Raw genomic sequence first — 18,886 nt, 5'->3', positions numbered from 1 at the left:
AAAAAAAAAAAAAGTTGCGCTTGTAACCTCTGTTTGTAAGGCAGGCAGTGGCACCACTGAGCTAAATCCCCACCCTGGTTGAGTTCTTGATGGCAGCCATTCTTTCTGGAATGAGATGGAATCTCAGTGTTGTTTTAATTTGTATTTTTCAGAATGGCCAGCAGTGTTAAACATTTTTTCATGTATTTATTGGCCAGCTGTATTTCTTCATCTGAGAAGTGTCTGTTCATTTCAGATGACTGTTTTTGATTGGGTCTTTAAATTGTGGGAGTGGTCTGTTTTGAGTTTTTCTTTTTAATATATTCTAGATGTTAATCCTTTGTCAAAGGAAGTAGCTGGCAAAATCTTTTCCCATTCTTTAGGTCACCTCTTCCTCTTCGCTCTTTTGGTGGTTTCCTTTGTGGTGTTAAAGCTTTTTAATTTAATGAGGTCCCATTTTCTTAAATATTTTAACGATCCTAACATGGTTGGAGTATACTGTTTAGGAATATTACTTTGGGTATTTGAAACATTTAAGCAGATGATGTCATAGTGCACCTTTGCCCTTTTTCTTTTTTCCTTGTAAATCTAACAGTTGAAGATTGCTTTCGAATTTTTTCTTCAGTTTAACAATTTTCAAGTATAACTGGCAAATAAAATCATATATATATAAGGTGTTCAACATGTTTTGAGATGCATTATATGTTCACTACAATCATGCTAATGAACATATGTATCACCTCACATACTTTAGAGAACCTTTCTTTCCTCCACTTAGAAACATTTTATAACAGCACAAGCCAAAAAAATACTCTTAAATGAAAAGAAAAATGTATACAGCTTTTCTTTTTGTGGTACTGAGGATTGGACTCGGGACCTTGCACTTGTCAGGCAGGTGTGGTGCCACTGGGCTACATCCCCGGCCTGTGTGTACAGCCTCTTGCTTCCAGAGACAGGTTAGAACAGTTGCGATCATTCTAGATTTCTTACTATCTCTATATAAGTGAAAAAAAAAAAAACAACAAAACAACAAACCTGGCACTGTCATACATACTGTTTTGTGCCTTGCTGTTTCACTTAATGGAGTGTAGTAGGACACCTTTTCACCTCAATAAATTCATGTCAACATCATGATTTCTTTGCATATATGTATTTATTTACTTTGGGGGGGGTACTGGGGATCGAACTTGGGTCCTTGTGCTTGCGAGGCAGGTGGCAGAACCACTGAGTTAAATCCCCAGCCCTAACTTCATGATTTTTTTGGGGGGTACCTGGGATCGAACTTGGGTCCTTGCATTTGTGAGGCAGGCGGAAACATCACTGAACTAAATCCCTGGCCCAGCTTCATGACTTCATAATGCTACGATTAATAACTTTTAAAATCTCCCCGAGTACCTCAGCCTCTACCTTCTCCCCTTATTCCCTTCTTCTTGTCTAGTAATAGTCTTCCTCTACTTTCATGTCATCTTTTTTTTCTCATTGAGTTTATTGGTACATTTTAGGGATACAGTACAGTTACATTCATCATTGGGATCTTGTACCTTTACATGACGGATCTTGGTTCTCATTTTTTCCCCTGTCCCTGCCCTCCCTTCACCCCCTGTTTTGTTTTTTTGAGACAGGATTTCACTATGTAGTTGAGACTGACCTGGAAATCATTATGTAACCCAGGCTGGTCTCGAACTCACAGCGACCCTCCTGCCTCAGAGCTTACAGGTGTGTGCCACCACACTCAGCACTTGGCATCTTTTTTTAGATTCCACATAGTAAGGAAAATGTGTGATACTTGTCTTATGAGTCTACTTACTTCACTTAACATGATGTTCTCTAGTTCCATCCTTTTTTTCCCCTAAATGACAGCCACAATATGGGCCAGGGATTTAGCTCAGTGGCACTATGCCTGCCTCACAAGCATAAGGTCTTGAGATTGATGCCCGGTACCAGAAAAAAAAATGTGCCATAATAAATATAGGTGTGCAAGCATTCTGACACAGTATTCTGACTTTAATTCCTTCAGGGATATACCAATGAGTGGTATCACTGGGTCATACGGTTCTATTTTTAGTTTTTGAGGACCCTCTGTACTGATTTCCATAGTAACTATACTAATTTATATTTCCACTAGCAGTGTAGGAAGATTTCTTTTTTTCTATGAGCATTTGTTGTTTTTTGTATTAATGATAGCCATTCTGATGAGGGTAAGATGAGATTGCAATACAGGTTTGTTTGTTTTTTTTTGTACCAGGGGTCAAACTTGGGACCTTGAGCTTGTGAGGCAGGTGGTGGAACCACAGAACTAAATCCCTGGCCCGCAATTGAGTTTTGATTTCCATTTCCCTAATGGTTAAAGATGCTGCACATGTTTTCACAAGCTTATTGGCCATTTGCACTTTTTTGAGAATGTGTATGATTGAGCTGTTTGTTTTTTTTTGGGGGGGTGTTTTCAAAATTCTTTATTCTAGATATTGTCAGAAGAGTAGCTTGCAAAGATTTTCTGTCATTCTGTAGGCTGTCTCTTCACTCTGTTGGTTGTTTCTGTTGCTGTGCAGAAGCTTTTTAATTTGAGGTAGGCCCATGTGTTGATTCTTGTTATTTCCTGTGGTACTGGAGTGCTATTCAGAAAGTCTTTGTCTGTGCCTATGGCTTCAAGTCTTCCTCCATGTTCGCTTTTAGCAGTTTCAAAGTTTCAAGACTCATGGCTAGGTCTTTGAATTATTTTGCTTTGATTTTTGTACAAGATGAGATAGGGATAATCAAGTTCCTCTTTGGAAATCCAGCTCTCCTAGCACCATTTGCAGAAGAAGCTGCCTTTTCTTCAGTATGTTTTGGCTCCTTTGTCCAGAATCAGATGGTTGAATTTGGATGATTTTGTTTCTGTGACCTCTATTTTATATTCTGTTGATCTGTGTGTTCTCTTTTTGTGCCAGTGGCACGCGATTTTTGTTACTATGGCTTTGTAGTATAATTTGAAACTGGTCTTGTGTTATCTCCAGCCTCTTTTAGCTCAGGATTGCTTTGGCTATTCTGACTCGTTTCCATACGGATTTTAGGATTTTTTTAAAAAAATTGAGTTCTGTGAAGAATGTCATTGGAATTCTGATGGGGACTGCAAACTGTAGATCACTTTTGGTAACGTGGCCATTTAAATTATTTTAATTCTGCCAATCCATGAACATGGAAGGCCTTTCCATCTTCTAGCAGCCTCTTTAATTTTCTTTAGTGTTCTGTAATTTTCATGGTAGAGATCTTTCACATCCTTAATTGGTTTCTAGGGTTTTTTTTAAAAGTTATTGTAATAAAATTGTTTTCCTACTTTCTCAGGTGGCTCATGGAATATAGAAAAACTCTTGACTTGTTAAGTATCAATTTTCTATCCTGACATCTTTGCCTGTTCATTTTATATTATTTATAAGCTTTTCCCCAGTTGACATCTGGAGCTCTACTTCATTCTTTTAAATGACTACACTGTGCATGTGTTAGTTATTTGCTGCTGTGTAACAAATTACCTTAAAATTTGTTGGCCGGGGTGGGGGGGTAGGGGGTGGGGTGTTAGCTCAGTGGTGCCCCTGCCTGTCTGCCTCACAAGTGCAAGGTCCCCAGTTCAATCCCTGGCACCAAAAATAAAAACAAAAAGAACTTATTGGCCTAAGTGAACATTTATTGGCTCATAGTTTATGTGGGTCAGGAACCCAGGTTCCCCATTTAACTGGGCCTTCTGGCTCAGATTCACAAGGCTGCGATCAAGGTGTTGGCTGCGGTGGTCTCACGGGGACGTGACCCGAGTGCGACCCGCTTCCAGCACACACATGCAGTGCAGTGGTTGGCAATCTTCCCTCCTTGCTGGCTATAAGCTGCAGGCCACTCTCAGCTCTTTGTTGTGTGGGCCTCTTCCAAGGCAGCTCATAGTGAGACAGCCTGCTGCATTGGTCCAAGCCAGCAAGAGCAAGAGGGATGTCACCATTGGTAATGCTAACGGGTTTACTGGTGTTTCCTCAAAACTTAAAAAATGGGACTTCAATAGCAAGAGTTCTCTGCAGATTGTTAGTTAAGGATTGTGACTAGTGTCCTTCCAAGATGTGGGGACACATGCATTCAGAGGAAGGAGGTGTCAAGAATGACGAACTTCCCGGTCAGGAGACATCACCGGGGGCTAAGGATGAGGCATGGGATGGTTTCTTCTTTACAGCCTGTTGACATCTTTTCAGGTTTCTGGCCCCAGCAATTATGAGATACTAAATTTACATTTTGTGAAGCTGCCTAGTCATTTGTTATGGCCACCACTGGAAATTAACACAACTTCTTTTGTAGCCAGTCTCAGAAGTAGCATTCTATCAGTTTTGCCATGCTTTGTTTTGTTGGCTACAAGGAAGCCTATAGGTTCAGCCCAAAGTTTTTTGTTGTGTTTTAGTGTTTTTTTTTGTACCAAGGATCAAACCGGGGACCTTGCGCTTGTGAGGCAGGTGTCAGTACCACTGAGTTAAGTCCCCGGCCCCCAGCCCAAAGCTGTGAACATCTGGGAGGGATCATCAGGAGTCACTTTAGGAACTGTCCACCATAGTACACCATAACCTGAGTATAAGAGCCACAATTTCTTTATCCATTCTCTTCCTCAGGACATTATAAACTGTCCCTGTTTCACCATAACAGAATTCTAGAGAGAATATTCTTGAACACGTCTTATACATTTTCAAGCTTCTGTAGGATCGATAATCAAAGTTGGTAAACTGAGGAACTTTGGTAGGTTTTTCCAAATTGCCCTCCAAAGTGGTTGTACCAATCATATGCTCCTATGGTTGATGTTTGAAAGTTGATGTTTTCTTATATTCTCATCAATACTTGGTACAACCAGATTTTAAAACTTTCATTAATCTAAAGGGCATAAAATATCTTCTTTTGCCCTTATTAATTTGTAGGCATTTAAAAACATTTTGGGTATGAATACTTCGTGTTTTTCTAGGTCATCTCAATCTGTGGCATGTTAAGGTTGGTTTACATTTTTTGTCATATAGAATCTATAAATGTATAGATGTCTAAGTACATTTTACAGCTTTTGGTATCATTTTAAGAACGTTTTCCATGTTTCAATGTCAAAGGTTTTTTTTTTTGTACTGGGAATCCAACTCGGACCTTGCACTTGTGCGGCAGGTGGTGGCACCACTGAGCTGAATCCCCAGCCCTCAAAGGTATTTTTAATGTAATTTAGAATTGATTCTGTGTATGTTGTATTTATATTTTTACTTAATTCTGCCATTCCCTTTTGTAATTCATCCTGTATCCATTTGGTTGTATTAATCACATTTTCTTCGCTTTGCTTTCCTTTTATAGTGTTCTAAAGTTCTCTACTTTTATCCCTTCAACAGTTTTCCCAAACTGTTTTTTACAATGTCTGAAACAAAGTTCTCCTGACCATGTAGCTCACCTTTTGTACATTTTCCCCCTGCTCAGGATACTCTAGTTTTGTCCAGATGTTTAGCAATTGTTGTTCACCATTGTTTTCTGTAACTTACCTCTCTTGACTGGATTCATTAGAGAAGCCTTTTAGCTGTTCTGTACACAGGCATTTGTTCATAATTAACTGTATGTCTGAGATCATTTTAATTTTGCCTCCTCCTCAATGGCAGTTCAGCACTTAGGTTGACCCTTTCCTTCAGTAGGCTGTGTCTTGGTTGCTGCAGATGGAACATGGAAGGCTTTAGTGTCTTTCTGAGGGACCTGTTTTCTCAGAGCTTTGACATTTTTCTCCTTTCTGTTCAGTGTTACAGTTCAAGTATGTTGTGTGGGTTTGTCTTATGCATTGCTAGTCTGGGGTCCCCTCAAAGGAATATGTGTTAAAGCCTCTGTTCCCAGCTTGGAGCTCCTGGAAACTTTGAGGCAGGGCTTCACGGGAGGTCACCGGGCCCCTGGGGCCATGTTCTTGGAGGAGACAGGGCAACCCCAGGTCTTCCTCCTCCCCGCCAGAAGAGCAGCTTTGCTGTACCACAATTCTCATTGTGATGGCTGCTGCAGGCCCAAGGTGACAGACAAAGACCCGAAAGCTGTGAGCTGAAAGCAAGCCTTCTCTCTGTGGTCTTTCTTATAGCTGGAAGCTGGCTAACGCCTACCCACTGGGGATTCAGTGGGCCTCTCCGTGTGAGGCCTTGTGTCTGTGAATGCCAACTCAAGTCTTCCCTGGTTGCGCCTGTTTTTCTTCTGTTGGGATCTCATTACACATATTTTGAGGCCATCTCACTACCCTTGTACTGTAACTTTCATTTCATATTTTCTATTTTTTATTTCTGTGGTATTCTAAGTGTGCCTTCCCATGGACAGATCTCATGCCAAAGCTTTGTCTGCATTTCTGATTATATTCTTCATCTCTAGAATGTCGACATGGTTCAAGTCTTCATTCTTCTTAAAATTCCTTTGGTAGACTTTTTACTGCTTCTTTAATCTCTTCAAATGTGTGAGGCTCCCTCCCCTCTGAATCTTAAACGATCACTGCCACGAGCACAGGGTGGGAGAATCCAGTCCTGTGTGCTCTGCCGTGGGCACCTCAAAGGGATGAGCTGCTGCACAGGTCACTTCCTTTTCCTTCCCAGCACCTGGAGGGAGGAGATGGCTTTCTACCCAGCTCCATCTACAGTTCTTACCTTTGGTCAAATATTTTCACAGGAAAGAGGAAACTTTGTTTCCCCCTGAAGGACTTGCCCTGCTCGTCCTCTGTGACAGCCTGATGTCTTTGAATGTACCAGGTAGTTACCCGGGACTCAATCCCAAAAGTCCCTGGGGTAGTTCTCCAGTGTGGTGGAGGCCTTGGAATGGTACCAGGTGATGAAATAATGTTGGTCTAAAACTCATTCAACTACTAAGAACATGCCAAAGAAAGCCATATTTTTTTTTGCCATATTATTTATATACAAAAATGAAAAGATTAACTGAGTATTACAAAGTAAAACTCCAAAGAAAAGTGATTTAAAAACAAATAGTTTAATTTCATTTTTATCTGGAAATAAAAAGTTTAAAATGAATTAACACTTTGACATGTCAGCAAGTGTCATTTTTATATTACCCTTATTCAAAATGTGAAGATACAGGACCTCAACGACTCTCTGGAATCAGAGGTTCCCACTGCAGATGAAAACAGGCTTGTTCTAAAATGTCAATCTATTAAGTATTCCATGTTTGCTTTTTATTTTTTCATAGGGAATATTTTATAGAAATAGTATAAAATAAGGCAGACTTTTGGAAGTTCAATTATAAAATATCAGGAAAAAATGTTAAGATCTAATTTTTCTTTGCTAAACCGAGAGGGGGACAGTTTTATTTTGGGGTGTCACCGGTGAATGTGCCAGATGCCCAGCTCTGCTTTGGAGCAGGATTTGGTTGCAGCAGAAGTAGGGAAATATCATCTCCTTTGGCTCTCTAGGGAAAGACCCTACAAGAAGACAGTTTTTTCCAATTAGCATCAATCAGAAATGAGTTTAACATACACAGATATTTCTATAGTGCAATAAAATGTCATTTTATGATATTTTAAATTTGCATCATGAAAATAAGTCTGTACACCAAGTAATGCAGGTTTAATGAATATGAATCATGTAAATTTGGTCACGGCATTTGAAGTTGGCTTTGGCTTTGAAGTTTTAAATTCATAAAAAATATTGCATTTCTAATAAATAAAACATTTTAATTGATAATCAACTTCAAAAATTTCTTTTTGTTTCATTTGCTACTCAATTTGAAGAGAGAGAAGTCACTTTCAGTAGTGTTCCAAAGCGAGTGATTGCACCCTGTAGGATGTGAAAATGGTCGCTGAAGATCCGATTGCCACTAAACCGTGAGTGCCGCCACAGCTGAGGAGTTGCCGCGAGACAACCGTCATTGGTAGGAAGTCCCACGGTCCCTCTCGGCTCCCGCCCTTCTGCAGCTGATGCAAACTCTGGTTCTTAGCCTTCCAGAAAAGCCCCACAGGCCCCGCTTGTGGCCCAGGCTTACTCCATGGTGTCGGATGGTGGCCACAGAAGGCCACTCGTGTCCCCGTGTGCTTCACAGTGCTGCAGAGAAGACAATGGCTCCGAATGGTGGCTGCCCTCAGGACTTCCAGGTGAAGGAGGGCAAAGCGGCAGGGCGCTGGGCACATCCTGTGCTATTCAGGAGGGGGTCGGAGGCTCCGCAGCTTCCTTTCGTCCAGTCCTTTCCAGTATTTAAAGTTGTTGTCAAGGTGCTGCATTAAATCTGGCAGGTCAACGAAAGCTGGAGGAAGAAAGGAACATGGCAGCATTCACAGCCAGGGTTTACTGGTTTAGCCTTTTGTTTTTCTTTGTGGTGCTGGGGATGGAACCCAGGGCCTTGCATGTACAGGGCAAGTGCTCACCTACTGAGCTGCACCCCAGCCCTGTGTTTGGGTTAAGGAGACAGTGTGACAGAGGAGGACAGAGGCCGTGGGGACCTGCACGATGCCACAGAGGAACGGGCAGCTGTGTCCTGTCCTCACCCTGTGGCACCCTCAGGAAGGAGGTGTGGGGTCCTCTCCACTGCTTCTGCCCCCTGCAGGCCCCGAGAGAGCAGTTTGTGTGGTGGGGACAACAGCCCGTGCTCTCTGGGTACAGGGCTTTAGAGTTAACACTGTTGGCTGAGTCCTAACCCTTCTAAACTGTGACTCCTGGGTCACCGCCCTCCTAACAGGTAGAGACAGATACCTACATCTGAGGGTGGGCAGGGAAGAGGGGAGGCCGTGGATACCCAGCCTCTCTCGCCAGTCTAAGCCCCCAACAGTGGGTGAGCTACTTGCTGGGGAAGGTGTGGCTCCCTGTCACCTGGAGGGAGAGGTGTGGTGAGTTTTCTTACCATCCCAGGCATCAAACATGTCTGTGATGAAGTAGTCGATGAAAGAGATCTGGGATTTAGGGATGCTGCATGTGTTCCTGTCAAAGACCGGCATCACCACAGGCAACTCCTTCTGCTTCTCTTCATCGGTCTGCAAAGCAGAGAACCCTGTGATCTCCAGTCTCCAGCCTCGAGCTCCCCCTGAGCCCCATGGTGCAGCAGTGCCACCCCCAGGGGGAACCCACACTGGCTGCTGGATCCTGAGTGGCTTGTTGAGGCTTCTCAAGACTTACAGAGCACCACAGTCAGCCCTGGCCATCCTCCCCACTAGTGCCTGTCATGTCCACCCTGGGCTCGGAGGCACAGAGGATGCACAGAGGGAAAGGCCTGGGCTGCTTCCCAGCTGGAGAGACCTGAGCTACTAAGTGAGAGAAGCAGTCAGTAACCAAAACCTCCCAACAAGGAAGGCCTAGGACCAGATGGCTTCATGGGTGACTTCTATCAACCACTCAAAAAATTCACCTCAGTCCTTCTCAAACCCTTTCAAAAAACTGAACAGGAGTGAACAATTCTTAGCTCCTTCTGGGAGGCCAGCAATAGCCCCATAACAAAGTAGACAAAGATACTAGAAGAAAACAAAACTATGGGACGAAATCTCTTACGAATATTGATGCAAAAACCCTCAACAAAATATTAGCACAGGCCCCAGTACATTAAAAAGATTCTATACTATGATCAAGTAGAATTTATTCTTGGAATGTAAGGACAGGTAGCATATGAAAATCAATGCAACGTACTTTATAAAGAGAACAAAAACACATGATTTGAAATGGTAAATTTTATCACACAAAACCTGCCTGCTAAAGTGATTATACTGTGTTACACACTGCTCACTGAGACCTGATATTAACTGCTTCATAACTTCACCATTTGGTGGTGCCAGGGTTTGTACGTGTGGCCCTCTTCTTGGGGGATGGTGGTGGTGATGGTGGTGGCAGTGGCATTTCATTATGGTTTTAATTTGTCCCCAACAACTCATGATGTAAGGCACTTTCGCATGTGATGATTGGCCATTCAGAGTATCTTTTGTGAAATAATTACTAAACTATGTACTTGTTCTTTTAGCTGTGTCTGGGCAGAATTTTTGAATTTTGATAAGGTTTATTTTATTAAATTTTCTTTTTAGGTCTGTTGTCTCCTGTACCCACCCCCCAAAAAAAATCTATGTCCATTTTTAAGTCAATGAGGATATTCTGCTGCAGTTTTCTCTAAAAGCTCTGACTAGCTTTTGTATTCAACGTAAGGTCAACACTGAACCTAGCCAATGAATTTGATTCAGTTCTCATTTGTTTTGTTTGTGAACTAAGGTACTGCTATATATGATCTAAACTATGGTCTGTTCTCTTCTGTTCCACAAATGTTTTTGTTATCATATAACTGTAACATGTTATATACATATATATGTATGTATATATATATATATTTTTTTTTTGGTACCAGGATTGAACTCGGGTCCTTGTGCTTGCAAGGCAGGTGGCGGAACCACTGCGCTAAATCCCCCGCCCTGTAACACACTATCTTGATGACTCTTAAGTTCTGAGGAAGGACAATGCAGGTTGTCCAACCTTTTGTTTTCTAGGTTTGCTTTTGCTTATACAAGGTTTTTGGTGTGTCCACCTATGATTCAGACTGAGTTTGTCAGTCTCTCCTAAAATACTCAGACCAAACCCCTGCTGGGACTGTGACAGCCCTGAGTGGTCATGGGTCTTGGGCACAGGAACCTTTGCCTGTGGGTATGGCAGATGGCCCCCTTTTCTTGGGTGTTTAATTCTTTAGCTATACTTTGTGGGTCTTGCTGTAATGGTCTGGTCATTTATTAAATTTACTCCTAAGTCATTTTTGCTTCTTACTGATACTGTGTTCTCAGTTGTTCTCTGATCACTTGCTGCTAGTGTGGGCAAGGCTGATGCCATATTGTAGAGTGCTAGGAATGGGCAGGCCACTCTCGGTCCCAGCTGTAGGGATGATGCATTCATACTACCAGGAAATATAACAGAAACTGTACAGATGCTCTTTTAAAAGTAATTTCCTTCCATCCGAGTTTGTGTGGTGAACGGACACTGAATTTAGTCAGACACTTTGACCGTACCCTCAAAAACAATCTTATAGTTTTTCGTGTTTATTCAATTAGTAGAGTAATGGATTTTTCTCATATTAAACCAAGCTTGCCTTCCTGGAAGAGCCCCTGCTTGGTGGTGACACATCTTCCTCTTTGCATGCTGTGCAGTTAAGCTCCTGAGGACACCGGCTATGGTTCTCACCTGGTGAACAGGGTAAGAATGGCCTCATAAGTGAGTTGGAAAATGTTCTTACTTTCTCTATTTTCTGATAAAATCTGAAAGACTGGCATTTTTCCCCTTGAATGTTTGGTAAGATTTCTTAGTTTTCTTTGTGGGAAAGACTTTAAAATGGGGTTACTTGAGTTATTTTTTCTCTTGTTAGTTCTGGAGTTTTCAAGGAATCTGTCCATTTTAGTTGTCAGTTGTGGTATTAAGTTTTATTACTAGCGATGTTGTTTATTTTTGTAGTGATGGATTTGAACCCAGCCCTCTTGTGTAGGTGGCAAGTGCTGTAACACAACACTGTAGCCTCAGCCCTGGTTACACTTGTAATGTCTGTAAGACTGACTGTGACAATTCTGATTCACTTTCGTAATTAGTCTAGCTATATTTACCAATTTCGTCAAATAATCAATTTTGGACTCTGTTTTGTATTGTTTTCTAGTTCCTTTTTTTTTTTCTTTTGAGACAAGGTCTCACTGTATAGCCCAGGTTGGCCTCAAATTTGGGGTGATGCTCCTGCCTTAGCCCCGACTGGCAGGATTACAGGCAGGATTACAGGCGTGCACCACCATGCCTGGCTATTTCCTTATTTTTTTTGCTCTTTGTTTTCTTATGCTTGCTTTGGATTTTTCTTTCCAGAGTCTTGCGGTGAGTCAAAGTCACTAAGTTTAAGGCATTCCTGTTTTCTAATAATGAAATAAAATTATAAACCTTAAACACTGTTTTAAATACATTGAGCAACTCTGACATTTTAATTTCTCTTATATTTGACTCATGGGATATTTGAAGCATGCTGTTTAATTTCTAAATATTTGGTACAGTATTTTCTTACATATCTTGTAAATGCTTTCTTACTTGCACTGTGGTCGAGAACATATCCATTTGTTTTCAGTTTACTGAAGTCTTTTGGGGCCCAGCATAGGTTCGACCTTGGTGAGCACATATTTGTATTTGCAGACTTCTGTAAATGTTAACTGAGGTAGTTGATTGTGGTATACAAATCAGCGGAATCTGGCTGTTCCATCAGCTCTTGAAGGGAGGTGTTAAAATCTCTGATGAAAGAACTAGCTCTTTCTTTTGCAGCACTTGTTTTCAAACTCTGATATTAGGTTCATATACATTTATCATTATAAAGGGTCTGTCTGGCAATGTCCCGTTGGGTCCTGATGTCTATTTTGTGCAATACTGATATGGCCATTTCAATCTTATAGTTGGGGAGTGGTTTTTAAGTCCATTCTGATGAACTCTTTTAATGGAAGTGTTTAGTCTGACACTGAACGAGACTGACATGGTTATAGCTGCCATTTTACTATTTTACTTTCCTGCCTTTGTATTATTTTACTATATTAGGTTTAGTAGCTTCTAAACTACAGTGATTGCTCTGGGGATTACAATGCGCATCCTTCCCACGTGACTCTACTGAGCTAACTGGCATTCTGCCTCAAATGTAGAAGCCCAGGACCTGTGTAACTCCATTCACCTTCTCTTTTCCTTTATGCTGTAGCTGTCTTTTATCTTACAGATATGTACATTATATACCCTACAATGCAACGTTAGAACTTTTGCTTAAAATATCAATATGTATTTAGAGAACAAAGAAGTCTTTTATAGTTAAGCAGAAATTTACCATTTTTGCTGTTTTTCATTCCTTCTTGGAGATCCAAGCTTGAATCTACGATCAGTTCCTTTCAACCCTAAGAACTCACTTTTCTTATCTGAGAATATGTTTATGTGCCTTGATCCTTACAGGATGTTTTTACTGGATATAACATTCTGGGTTAACAGCTTTCTTCTAATAGCAGTTTAAAGATGATTTAGTGTTTTCTGATCTTCAGAGTTTCCAACAAGAGGGCAGAAAACCTGAGTCACTTTTTTCTTACAGTCAGCCACAGAAAAAGGACTTGTTCTTGACCCAACTCACGTGTCAGCCCTCACTGGGCTTCTTGTTTTGTATCCATGTTATCAAATTTGGAAAAATCTTTCTAACATTGTTTTCAGTTTTTCGGAGAAATCTGTCAACTCAGGATTCTATACCCAGCAAAAAATATCCTGTGAGAGCAAAGATGAACACATTCTCAAGTAGGGAAAAACAAACAGAATTCACTCAGGAAATGTACAAGAAATGCTCTTCAAGACCAATTTCTTTCAGAATCCTATGTTCTACTTTTAAGTACATTATCCCTTGAGGTTTCTGTGTGTGAAAGGGCTTATAGAGGCGGCACCTGACCTGAGAAAAGTACTCCTCTGAGATGCGTGCGGCCCACTCGATGCACTGCTGCAGAGGCCGGCAGGGGTTGGAGACGTCCGCACACTTGATCAGCATGCGCTTGATGAGCACCCGGTTCTCTGGAGCCTGGAGCAGAGTGTGGATGGCTTCCCTGTCTTTATCAGTTTCCTGAAAAAGGAGTAGAATCAAAAGAGATCCAAATGGGGCCTCCGTGCCCAGCCCTCTCCTACTGCCCTCCTGCCTCCCCAGGGCACAGTGCTGAGAGCCCGGGCTTGCCAGAGGGTGAAGGGCAGGAGCAGAGATGTGGCAGGAGGAACAGGTGGGGGTGGCGGAGCTGCCTTTCCTTTCTGTTCACTATCTCCTCCACGCAGTAAGAACTCAGACTGGTTTTATCTTTTTATTATATTTACTAGAAAAAAGCATGGACTGAACACAAAGGTTTCTCAGTCCTCACAACAGAGGGCCCTGTGGTCCACAGCTCCCTGCTCTCATAGCCCTGTCCTGCAACAGGTGTGACAGGGGCAGTGACCGGTCCAAAGCTATGCAGCTGAGCCCGGCTAAGAGCGGTGTGGATGCCCATATTCTACACCACACATCGGTGTGAAGGTCCCAGACATGGTCCTTCCTCAACACAAGTCCCTTACCTCATTTTCCTCCAGCACTGCTAAAGGCTTGTTGACACTGTTGATGAACTTGTTGACGTGTTCGAAGTGCTTTGTCATCTCGGTGGCCAGGACCATGTCGATGATGCTCTGGCGCAGCACCCGGTAGTCATTCCTGTTGCAGAGGACAAAGGAGAGGCTGCTACAGGTTATAATCCAGACAGACCGGCCTGGGAAACAGTCTGTGCTCCAGGCTACCTGTCCACTGAAGTCGCACTTTAAGAGATGCAGAAATGAGGAGTTAATGCCTGGATCATTAGGAAGGGGAAGTTAAAGTCAGAAGTCTCTGGGCTTTAAAGTCAGGCTTTAGAACTGCAGTGTCTATCTTATCAATTTTTAGTGTGATGCACACAGTTCCCAGAAGACAGGATGGGGGGGTCAACATCTGTAATCATAGCTGTTTGGGAGGCTGAGACCATACAGAATATGTACATAAGAAATACTGAAGGAGCTTCACAAGTGCGAGGTCCTAAGTTCGATCCCCGGTACCAAAAATCAAACAAACAAAAGAAATACTAAAGGGAATCCAAGAAATACTAAATGGAGTCCTTCATGATGAAATAAAAGGATCCTACACAATCTGATAGAGTGCAAAAAAAGGCCTATTGCAAGTTCAAGGCCAGTGGGCATTGGCCTTGTCTTAAAATTAAACTATGAAGTGATGAGGGTGGATAGGCGGTAGTCGGGGAGAACAAAGACTGTTCTCTTTAGGACCACAGATGGCTGTCTGCATTAGGAATGTGCCCTGAGGCAGCAGATCTAGTGCAGGGATAGAACACTTGCCTAGTGAGCCTGAGGCCGTGGGTTCAATCCCTACTGCCACACATACACATAAAAGTACCTTGCATGGAGGTTCCTCAAGACCCAACTATTTCAGTGCCCAGCGAACTTTAAGGGCAGACTTTGCGAGAGGTGAGAAAAGTCATAGGGAGTACTTGGACCTCTTCATCTGGCTCTTGTATTCTTTTTTTCTTTTTCATTTTAACTTTTTTTTTTGGTACCGGGGATTGAACTGGGAACTTTGCACTTGTGAGGAAGGCAGCGGAACCACTGAGCTACATCCCCAACCCTCATTTTAATATTCTTAATGTTTTGTTTTCTGAGACAGGGTCTCATTATGCAGTTCAGACCGGCCTTGAATTATGTAGCCCAGGCTGGCCTCAAACTTGAATGACCCTCCTGCCTCAGCCCGAGTACTGGGATTATAGGTGTGCACCACACCAGGCTAAAATTTTGTTTTTCAAAGAGGCAATCCATATGATTCAAAAGGTCCAAAAGGGTATGAAGCAAAGTCTCTACTCAGTCCCTTTGTAAGTCATCCAGTTCCTTTCCCAAGACAAACCCGTTAGTAGGCTCTTATGTGCTTCCAGGGAAAAATCTCCAAACAAGTATGAATAAATTAGGTCTATCTCTGAAATCCTCGGATACAGCAGAAGGGAGTTTTGTGAAATCAGCATACCATTTAAAGTCCAAATTGTTACTCATGACAATGCTTTTTCTTTTTTCAGTTGACATGTATTAAATATCTATTTGATACTAGGCACTGGGTTAGACACAAGGAATAGTTATGAACAAGATACATGAAGTCAGGTATGGTGGTGCACACTTGTAATCCCACTACTGTAGAAAGCTGAGGCAGGAGGATCACAAGTTTGAGCCTAGCCTGGGTCACTGAGATCCTGTCTCAAAATAATAACAAAGGGCTGGGATGTAGCCAAGCATGAAGGCCCTGGGTTAGATCCCTAGTATCACACACACAGACACATGACCTCTGAGACCCGACAGCTTTAGAATGTAGGCAGATGTCAAACATTTTGTTGTTCTTCGTTATTGGTGATGCTGGGGATGGAACCCAGGGCCTTGTGCATGCTGGATAAGTGACCTATCACTGAGCTATGTTATGTTCTCTGCACCCAAACAATACAGTGTTTGCTTATGGGTTGAATTTGGGACCTTGCACTTGTGAGGCAGGCAGTGGAACCACTGAGCTGAACCCCCAGCCCTCCAAACAATAAAGTTATAAAAAATGAGACCTGTGCAGTGAAGGAACTTGGGGCTGAATAGTGCAATGGGTCAGAGGTGGGAGACCACTGCTGCTTTGATGTCTGTGAGCTCAAGATACAGCTCATACACCATTTCCTGGGATTTCAAATACGAAGGCCTGAGCCTGAGGACGCTATGCTGGGAGGTGAAAGTCACGAAGGACTGCCAGCTGGGCACGGGACCACACCAAGTGTCCAGAGCTGGCATATCTGTGTGGACAGGGGTGGAAAGTGGGGTGGTGGCCCAGGATGGGAAGAGTTAGGGGAACGAGAAGGGGCTGTACCTGAGTGTTTTGGGGCTAACAAAAATGTTCTAAAATTGGTGTGGTGATGGCTGCATAGCTGTGACTAAGCCACGATCTGCTTTACCTGGGAGAAGTGTTGGGTATGTAACTTATGTTCCAATAAAGCAGTTTAAAAGAGCAACGGGGCTCTCACACCGGCAGGCCCGCTCTTACCTGTCCATGTTTTTAAAGATGTTGCACCTGTCGTTGCCCACGGTCAGCTGGAAGGCCAGGGCCACGTGGTGGCTCTCCAGCACGGCCAGGTCGTTGTATAGCAGGGCCAGCTCGCTGCCTGCATTGCACAGGAAGGAGTTGGTTCTCCCAGGGTGGTCCACGTCATGAATGGTGGCTGCGATGAGTGCAGCGGCCTTGTCAACGGGATCTAAAGTTTCCTGAAAGCAAGAGATCTTTTAAAACCAGGGATGGCACCAAGGCAAGGAAGCCTAAGGTACGGTGTTCTCTCTTCCCTATACAATGGTGACTTGGTTCACAAATGCTTTTGTTTGCCAACAATTTGGTTCACAAACAGAAGCATTTGGCAAAATTCTGTTTTTGTTTGTGAACTGCATCAGGTGGCAAACATGACAATGACCATCTTTAACCACACACACACAAATGTGGCCATCTTTTCCAAAATCATAGAACAAATTAAAGTTCATGATCTGAGACACCACCATAGGGAAGGTAAGATGAGCTCAGATTTCTAAGGAGAGCATACTGTGTGAGAAACCCATTTTCCTATCTCCACTCTGAAGCCATGAAGTGTCTGCATGTTTGATCAGGAAACAGTAAGGTAAGGGGTTACCGGAACACAGGGAGGCGGCACTTCCTCAGCCAGTCTTTCTGCAGTCCCAGCACCAAAAAATGGTACTGGCTTAGACCAACATGAACCATTACTAAATAGGAGACAGAACCTTTAAAAATATGTATTAATGGGTGACCGGCCTAATCTTCCCCCTCTGGAGGTGCTGCCTTCTGTCAAGCTAAAGTCAGGGTTTTGTGAAAGTGACAAAAGATCTGCAAGTTTTTCATCTTTGTTCAAGGTCCTAAAAAAGTCTGTAACATGGGAAAATGCCTTCAATGGCCAAAGAATCTACCTGTCCAGCTAGGTTTTGAAGAAATTGATAATTTAAACATTGTCCTGATATTGACCTATTTTTCTACCTCTTACATTAGTTTATTTAAAACTTTTTCCCCTAAAGAAACCATCTATTTTAAGGTTTTGGAATACAGATATGTATGTATAGCATTTTCTTGTATAATTTTCTATTTACAATATATGTATTTTTAAAATATTATTTTATTTTTCAATTAGAGTATAACTTTACTATCTTGGTTATTTCAAAGAATCACTTTGCATTATTTGCTCTTACTATGTTCTTTTTCTCTTTAAGAAGTGAAAGTATTTAAATAATTATACTTTTAAATATCTCATTGGCTTTATTTTATAGTTTGATAAATGGATTTTTCATTTGTAGTGGCAATCAATCAATCATACCTATCTGTTTTTGGTACTGGGGATTGAACCCAGGGCCTTCACACTGAGCTACTTCCCCAGCCTTTTTTATTTTTGGAGACAAGGTCTCACTAAGTTTCTCAGGCTAGTCTCAAACTTGCAATCTTCCTGCCTCAGCCTCCTGTGTAGCTGGGATTAATAGACAAGTGGCACTGCATCTGGATGATGTTTTTTATTTACGCATCAGGCGTTCTAGTTCTGTTGTGGTTAGAAGATAGCAGCCTATAAGGTTTTGATGTTTACCAAGAGAGTATGTCCTAGTGTAAGATCATATGTGAAAATATTCTATAGGCACTAAAAAAGAAGGTATATGTCTAATAAATCAGCCTTCTATGTTAACTTATAATTCAGTAGTTTTAACTTTAAAAGGTAAACTCTATGGGAACTATACTTTAATAAATGCTTACACTGTTTTAAGTTAGCACTGACTATATTTGTATATTATCTCTAGTTCAAAAGCAATAAATAACATGTACTAACTCGCATATGATGAATATAATCATGTAGTGCAAACATGTACTAATACAAAAGCAATAAATAACAGCAAAAATTGGGCGCTCTTAACATGCTGATCCGTATGGACAGACATCCCTCCTCGCCCATCGTTGTAACTTATGTGCCAGTCCTCTCTCCGGGTTGGGCCGTGCACAGTGCTGAGCACTTGCCTAGCACACATGAGGCCCTGGTCCCATCCAGGCACTCCAGAAACCAACCCCAGGTGAACTAGAGGGAGGAGGAAGTGGGTAGTTGATGGATACCTGGCTCCACCTCCTGTGGGCCCCTGGCACCCTTTACTGTGTTTTAGACCCTATCACAAAGGACGAAATGGGACCGGGGACACTTGCCCTGCCCTGTGGTTCTGCAGCCATGCCTACCTGGTCCTGCTGAAGTAGTCTGACTCAACTGTCTGGGACACAGAGTGGGAGCAGAGAGAGGAATTCATCTCAGAGAGCATGGAGAGGCAGGACCCCTACCCAGGGGAGTTCTACAGTCTGAGTCCCTGGGGGAGACAGGGCTGCTTCAGAAAGC

At 42.4% G+C, this 18,886-nt stretch overlaps 1 protein-coding gene across 2 annotated transcripts in view; it reads right to left on the bottom strand.

The window, feature by feature from the left end:
- Window positions 1–7,100: 7,100 nt before the first annotated feature.
- Window positions 7,101–18,886, bottom strand: part of Pde8a (phosphodiesterase 8A) — a 67,946-nt gene continuing 56,160 nt past the window's right edge. Inside the window, exons 17-21 of one of the 2 annotated variants that reach the window (XM_010621132.3) lie at window positions 16,516–16,733; window positions 13,998–14,130; window positions 13,354–13,521; window positions 8,806–8,935; window positions 7,101–8,211 (exon numbers count right to left, since the gene is read on the bottom strand). In XM_010621132.3, coding sequence (XP_010619434.1) covers window positions 8,105–8,211; window positions 8,806–8,935; window positions 13,354–13,521; window positions 13,998–14,130; window positions 16,516–16,733 — 756 coding nt within the window. In that variant the 3' untranslated portion in view covers window positions 7,101–8,104. Of the gene's footprint in view, window positions 8,212–8,805; window positions 8,936–11,013; window positions 11,106–13,353; window positions 13,522–13,997; window positions 14,131–16,515; window positions 16,734–18,886 lie in introns of those variants that run through there. The other variant, XM_010621133.2, reaches the window with a different exon arrangement.

Source organism: Fukomys damarensis, unplaced genomic scaffold (genome assembly GCF_012274545.1).
Source record: "Fukomys damarensis isolate Sample0158 unplaced genomic scaffold, DMR_v1.0_HiC HiC_scaffold_7, whole genome shotgun sequence".
NCBI classification, from domain to species: domain Eukaryota; kingdom Metazoa; phylum Chordata; class Mammalia; order Rodentia; family Bathyergidae; genus Fukomys; species Fukomys damarensis.
This window is presented reverse-complemented; position numbering and strand designations above follow the sequence as displayed.